The sequence below is a fragment of the Symsagittifera roscoffensis genome, chromosome 7 (genome assembly GCF_963678635.1).
Source record: "Symsagittifera roscoffensis chromosome 7, txSymRosc1.1, whole genome shotgun sequence".
Lineage (NCBI taxonomy): Eukaryota > Metazoa > Xenacoelomorpha > Acoela > Convolutidae > Symsagittifera > Symsagittifera roscoffensis.
In genome coordinates this window covers 53,371,153-53,378,585 of record NC_087068.1, presented here as the reverse complement: position 1 = coordinate 53,378,585, position 7,433 = coordinate 53,371,153, and the positions used below count along the sequence as shown (strand labels likewise).

The 7,433-nt window shown below is 32.4% G+C and overlaps 1 protein-coding gene across 1 annotated transcript; it reads left to right on the top strand.

Annotated features, from left to right (window-relative positions):
* Positions 1-2,085: 2,085 nt before the first annotated feature.
* On the top strand, positions 2,086-6,408 carry LOC134851501 (uncharacterized). The gene is made up of 3 exons (XM_063867620.1): positions 2,086-2,293; positions 3,792-3,972; positions 4,539-6,408. Exons 2-3 carry the CDS (start codon positions 3,794-3,796, stop codon positions 6,247-6,249), a joined length of 1,890 nt encoding a protein of 629 aa, XP_063723690.1. The 5' UTR covers positions 2,086-2,293; positions 3,792-3,793; the 3' UTR covers positions 6,250-6,408.
* Positions 6,409-7,433: the final 1,025 nt, after the last annotated feature.

Sequence of the window (7,433 nt, the reverse complement as noted above, 5' to 3'; positions counted from 1 at the left end):
TCATAAAAAACTACGATGGTTGACACATTGTGACAGTTCGTTCAACTCAACTGTTAATAGAGAGATACTATTAAATAAAGAATCGCTCCTGAACCCATTTGAAACGCTTCAAAAGGTCAGAAAATTTATTCGATTTCTTTTCTTCAAGTTTCATAGTAGGAGTTCTCACATCAATGTTTTCTCAGATCATCACACTTATTTTTAGGGGATAATAGGGAAGCGCTTAATTAAACTTTGAAAACTAGTTATCCTTAGATAATAGTATATTTTCTACAACTTAGGAAAAAACGTAATAAACAACAAAAAAATCGAAATGATTTGGAAATGATATATCACTTGTACTTTTCGGATGATGTTGTAAAAAACTCAGCAAATTTAAAGAAAGACATAGAAAAGAAATTGACCTGTTTTTTTGAAAAAAGACTTGTTTTTGATTTTCAAAGAAAAACTCTCAAACTAATTTTCAGATTTTTTTTGGGGGGGGGGGTGGGGGATTTTAAGCCAGGGAAGCGCTTAGTTAAGGTTTGAAAAATGTTTTTCCTTAGGTAATAGTATAGTTTCTACAACTTAGGAAACAACGTAAGAAACTGCAAAAAAAACATATATATTTTTTGATATGATATATCACTTGTACTATTCGTCGGATGATGTTGAAAAAAATCATATAATTTAAGAAAACACAAAGAAAAGAAATTGACTTGTTTTTTGAAAGAATTTTTTTCATCAAAGAAAAAATCAGATGTCCTTTAAAGAAACTTCTCAAACGCTTTTGGAAATTTCAGAATCCCATCAAGTTTCACGAGACCCTCACACTTTTGCTGCTAGATGGTAACATTTGGCATCATTTTAACAGAAAAATAAGCTGAACGTAAAAAAATCAAAAGTCAAACTGCAAAGTTTCGAATTTGAGTCTGAATAAAGTTTAGGAATTTTTCTGAAAAAAAAATCATCACCACATATGTCAGAGTATGAATCAAGTTCTTCGACTCTTAAATAACAAACGATGACCGGCCCGAATTTAGTTTTTCCCCCTTTTTTGGTGGTAAAAAACAAAAACCAAGCTGCAGTAAAGTCACTTTTTTTTGATTTTTATGCTCTTTGTTTATAGGAGATTGTTGTCCAATATGGCTATTTTTCAATGAAAATCGAATATGCCGCAATTCTAGGCATTCATTTAGATTCCTTCCATATACCACGCACAGAAAAAGATTACTAAACCAAAACAAAACTGCTCGTATCAGGGCGAAGCCTTGAATGTTCCGACACTGCATTTTAAGGTCTATGGAGCATTAACAACTTCAAAAAATTAAATGAAAAGATATAAAAAATGATTTTTTTAAAAATTTAATTAATTTAAGATTTTTTGTGAAAACCATCCCCCACACGCCATATAAAGTACAAATTGATAAATTTTGCTCCCAGTAACAAATCAATTATGGCAAATAAGCTTCCTTCAACCAATTTGAAACGATTTCTAAGACGGATTAAATTCCGCTTACGCGTTATTAGCGCGAAATATATAGTGCGTTAAATGTCCCAAATTGGCCAAATTGGCAATCTTTAAGCCCCCATAATTTTATGAAAAGTGGTCACCAGGAAATAATTGTAAAATCCAATTCACGGCCCTATTTTGCGAACATTTCCGACTTTTCTAAATTCACTTAACAGTTTCAAAACTTTTTACGGGTAGCAATCATAGGGTGAGTATATTTAGTCATGTCAATTTTCAAAATTTTAACGTTTGTTGCTTTTTGGTTTGGTCACTGAAATGAAAAACTAACACTTGGTGTGGTAAACTTTGATTTTAAGAGACAAGAGATATCGTCAAACGAGTGTTGCAGAAATATATGAAATCACCAAACACAATAACAGATTATCGAAAAAGCGTGAAAACTTATCTTTGAAATGCAGTTTTGGAACAATTTATGACCATCCAACCGAATTATGAGATTTTATGGGCCATGTTAATTTGCATTTTTTGCATTTAACGCATTGTGTTTGATTGTAGCGTTTTAGTTTGTTATAATTATTGAATAATTCATTTTCTGTTGATCAAAATCTCAACTTGAGAACTATTATGCTAGCTAGCAGTAAGACTTTTGAAGCTTATACTCTTTATACAAAACACCTCCAAGTTTTTGCACTTTAATTTTGAAAACAGTTTCAATTTGATTGTGTTTGTTATAAGCTAATAAGTTATAAATAATTTTTTTCTGATTAACTCTCAAGTTTTGACTTGGCTTCTTCATACAGAGCTTACTACTTTGCCGGACGTTGCTTGCAGCACCCAAAGGTAAGTTTTCTAATGACCCTTCATTTTTGGCTCTAAAACTTTTTGACTATTTGCAAGAGCGGGTTTTTATTGGTTAATATCAAGCCGCGCTTCAATCAGAAGTAATGCTTGCCGCTGTTTCGCATCTAATTTTTGTCGCTGTATTCCTTTAGGCATCTCTTCATATTTGAAGAACAATTGAACGAGTTAATGGGATAAACTTCCGATATGTCAAACATCCGCTATATTAAACATTCGAACTTACATAATAATTATGAAATAATATGACTTTAAAATTTCAAAAACAACGGCAGAAATAGGATCTTTGCCCTACTTTTTGAAAAGGTCGGATGTTTACCCTAGTAAAGCTGTTTTTGGGATGTTTGCAACAATTTTTGGTTTTTCGTATGTTTGTCATATCGGATGTTATTATTGGATGTTTGACATATCGGTCTCGAATTGGTGAAATATTGGAAAAAATTAGAACACGCAATCAATCCGTATTTTTTTCCGAATAATAGACCAAATAAAACTTTATTAAAGCTGCGTCTGCTTGTACTAATTGAAAGCAATGAAGTTCGGAAACTGTGCATAGGTGTTAATTAGTTTTTTCTAAAACATTTTTTAGAAAATTGATTTTCCATCAATGATGACACGTAACATGTTTGATTCAATAATGAAAATCCTAAGAACGCAAATTTTAGAGAAATCTTGAAAAATTGATAAATTTGAAGTAAATTAGATCTATATCTTTTTTTTTAAAAAAGCTCTCAGACACTAAATTCTCAAACAATTTACTGTCTCAATTTTACAACTACAGGCTAGAAAATTTTGAATAAAAACTTTGCTTTAATTATAACTGTATCTTTTGTAGCTCAGCCAGAAAAATACGTTTTCGATTTTTTCTGACTCGATAGAGTTTCAGTTTGATGTGGGTCAGCTTGTCGTTCCGCAAAATTTGATTAAATTATTAGTTGAATCTTTAAAAATATATTTTTCATGTCGCTCAGGATTAAATCACTGATACCGGGAAATTACTTGCCCGGTGTATTTTTTGATGAAGCAAAAGTGATTTTTTTTTGGGTCGCCAGGTAGTCAAATTCCTGAAGGGGCCTTGGCATAGTTTTTTTGGACCTAAAAAACGTCAAAACTTCGTAAATTAATAAACTAATTGGGATATCTTTGAAAATGAGTAAGTAAATTTTTTTCAAACTAAAAAAATTTCAAAAAATCCTTCATTACATGCTATACAAATCTGAATTCATGTATAAATCTAATCGAACACGTGAATCAACAATATCAGCTTCAATTAGAATAGCAACCAGAAAAATAGAATTTCGGGATTTTTAAAAGAAGAATTTTTGATATTTTCTTAGGTCAAACTGAAAACGAAGCAGAAATAATAACTTATCTTAACTGGGCTGATTAGTTATTAAGCCGACGGCTTTTACAATCAGGACTAGAACTCGTCTGTATTTGTCTTCTTGAATTTTTTTGCTAATTTTTTTGATTTTTTTAGCAATGGCAACTTCCGGCGAAATGGAAAACAGTGAATCTGACGACGAAAACTTTACAGATGATTTTTTTGCTCCGAAAATTATTTGTTCTAACTGTTCGCTCGACTTATCTGGATACGGCACCAAATTCGTTTGCAACACTTGTGGTTCAAAACGAGAAACTTCAAGTCATGTAAAGTCAAGGTATTTACATATTAGCATTTTCATACGGGCAATTGGGATGCAAAACTTTTAAAGAGATGAAACGTTGTTTCAGTCTTCATAATCGGAGCTGGCACTATCTGAAAATTGAGCCAAAATTTTTTTTGACACAATTTGTTTTTTTCTGAAATAAATAAAAACGTGCTTAATCATGTCCCTCATTATCATTTATCATGACCTTTATGTAAGAAAAACACTCAGTGTATTTCAGTCGTCGCCACTTAAGAAAACTAAAAAAAAAATTAAAATTCAGATGCATTATGAGGCCAAACTGTGCATTTTGTGTATTGTAAGCGGATTCCGCAACAAGGACGCTCCCATTGTTCCTCTTTTGTTCTTTCATTTACTTTGATCGTTCCGACAAAGTTTTAACATGTTTAAAGACTTGTCTCTGGAATCCAGGAACATGCAGACACAAAATTGTGCGCCTATCCAGAGTACAATTTGGCCTCGTAATGTGTGTAATCTTCACAATTTTTGAAGTAGGGTTTATCAGAATAGAATCTTGCAGCAATTTTTTTGCAAACTGAAAATGCTAATTTCTATAGCAGTCCGGTTTCCGGGAACTACTACTGCCTGGATTGTATTGCCAAACATATTCGAGATCAAGACAACGTGACAGACCAAAACAGATTGCCAGTCGATGTTTGCGAAAAACACAAAAGAGTGAAATACTTCCTGTGTTATACTTGCGATCAAATGATGTTCTGCAACACCTGTGCTTTCATAGATCACAGAACACACGATATTGTTGACCTAATTGAAAACCAGGAAAGACTGGTTTCGACAAAACGCAAGCTGCATGAAATTTTGGAAAACCTTGATATTTCGTACAAACAATCCGCTCGTTTCCTGGGTTCTTCCAAAGAAGTTGAAGAGAGCTTCAATTCCATGATTGACCCATACAACGACAATATAGTTGAAATCACCAAAGACATAATTTTGGAAGCCTTAGATTTGGCTGAAAAAGAAACAAACGAGGTAAAATATTTGTTTGAAAATCAAAAAACTGAGCTGTGTGAGCAAACAAAACATTTCGAGCGTGTTCTCAAAGACCTTGGTGATTCACAAAGTATAGTTAGAGACTCTCTGAGCGCATCGTCTTTACAGTTTGGAAACCTTCTTTCGGATGGAAAAGTCGAAAAACTTGAAGAGAAGCTCTCCGAAGGCTTAAGATTAACGTTAGCTTTTATTAAACAGAGAGACATTTCAACCTACCATCATGAAATTCAGCAAGCGCGTGATAACCTAAGAAAAGATGTCTTAGAACTTCTGCGTCAATTTTTGAAGAGTTTTATGTTCAAGCAGATAAGCAAATTTGAGATAAGTCTGAATAGCTCTTCTAGCGGATTCAAAGAATTCCCGTGGCATAGAGGGAGTCTGGAAAATTCTCAAGTCACGTCAACTCAATATGAGTTCTGCCTAGCTGTGTTGAAAGACGGAGAGTTTAAGCTGTATAGTTATGAGAACATTGCAGCCGCAGAAATGGCAAAATCTAAAACAGGCGCTTCGTCACAGTTTTTTAAATTTATCCCAGGAGAACACAATATTGTTCATTTCACCAGCAAAAAATCATTTGTCGCAGAAAAATTCTCCCAAAAAAACGCATTAGCTACTTGTAGCTCCGAGGAAGTAGTAGCTCACTATTATCTTTATAATCCGCTACCGTTTATCATCTTTTGTCGTTACTCAAATGGGAATTGGATCACAAATTACGAAACCCTTTCGAATAATCCCCATGATTTTCAATTGTGTGACTCAAAACTTTATCCTGAAAAACCGTACTCTTTCGCGTTGCAACAGGACTGCTTTGAAACTATGATTTCGGTAGTTATAGCATGTATCTCAAAAGATTCGCTATACTTGTACTCAATTCAAAGAATCGAGGAATTTGATTTCGGAAAGCGCCCAATTAATTGCAAGAAAATGAAAAGTAATGAGCACAAAGGCAAATTCGGATGTGGATTTCTTCCATTCTGCTATAGAGAACGTTGCATTCGTCTCATAAACTGGTGTCTAGAATGTCAGATACTAGAGGTACTGAAAATCGCAACTGAAGAAAAGCAGAACGCTCTACCGGGTCAATCTCTAAGTCACGTGGACACTGAAATTGTCCTTCAATTCAACTTTGCTCCAGGAATTCGAAGCATAACAACATTCAAAGCAGGTCTCATAATTATGACAAAAGACTGGAAATTGTATACATGCGATGATATTCTCAGCACAAAGATGGGATACATGTACCAAACAAAAAAATGAAAAAGAAGTAGATGTCCCTTTTTTACCCTTCCTGTTTTTTTTATGATTCAACTAACCCACAAGTTTTCTTTTTTATATTTTTTTCTTTCAGCTTGCTAATCTTTACAAATCCAAATAAATCAAAATGTAAATGAATCAAAAGTGTTTTTTTTTTGTAAATCCAACGCTTCCTTTTTATCGTCAAATAAATTCGAATGTGGACAAAAAATTAAACAAAAAGCATAATAGACGAATAAACTAAAAAAAAAATTAAACTCTATTTTTTTTCTGCAAAACGAATTTTAAGAAAAAAAGGGCTAAAAAGGAGCTACAAAACTTTTTGTTTGAAACAAAATTTCAGCAAAAAAAACTAAATACCTTTTCAGATATCAGAAATACAAATCGGAATATTAGGAAATGTTTTTGAAATGCGAAATTTTATTTGCCCGGGTTGAACTCCACACAAGGGAAAAACTAGTCATAGATTTTTTTTCTCATTATATGAAAATTAACAAACTTTTTGAATTTCGCTTTCAACTTTTGTGTTCAGTTTTGAACACAGCAACCAAACATTTTTTCATGTGAGAAAATCAACAGATGAGTGGCAAGAATGCCACAAAAAAACTACATTTGGAGATTCGCCATGTAAATTAATATTCGAATTTCATACAAATTTATTTCAAAAACTTGTAACAAAAAAAACTAAAAAAAGCTTCTTTTTTTTGAAAATTCGATTGTTTGTAGATCGTGATCTACTTTTTGACAGACCTTTAAAATTATCTTCCTACATAAAACGGAATCAGAATTTTGTTCTCACAGAAAAACTTAGAGTTCTGACTTTGTTACTTTGGTGTAAAAAGACTGTGCCTGTACTACCATATAGACAAAAACTTCAGTTTAGCATGCAAGAAAATTTTTTCGAAATTGTTTTTTTTTGGTAAAAAAAAAGTTTTTGCAAAGAAAAAAGAAATAAAAATTTGCCCCAATCATGGTTTTTTTGTCACACAATTTTTATAGTATTAAATTTTGTAACAAGCATTTTTAACAAAAAATGAGTCATAATATTTTTTATATTTTTTTGACTTTACATAAGCTATTTGATTCAGGGCATCAGTGTTGAACATTCTCAGTTCTTCTTGTTATTAACTTTTTATGATGTAGAAGAAAAAGCGAATTTTCAAAATTGCTAGTCAGTTATGTTCAAT

Bases quoted from the DNA above. Each gene is read 5' to 3' on its own strand.
- LOC134851501 (XM_063867620.1), top strand. From the start codon at position 3,794: ATGGCAACTTCCGGCGAAATGGAAAACAGTGAATCTGACGACGAAAAC. The intron at 3,973-4,538 runs GTATTTACATAT...TAATTTCTATAG, and splicing joins TCAAGTCATGTAAAGTCAAG to CAGTCCGGTTTCCGGGAACT.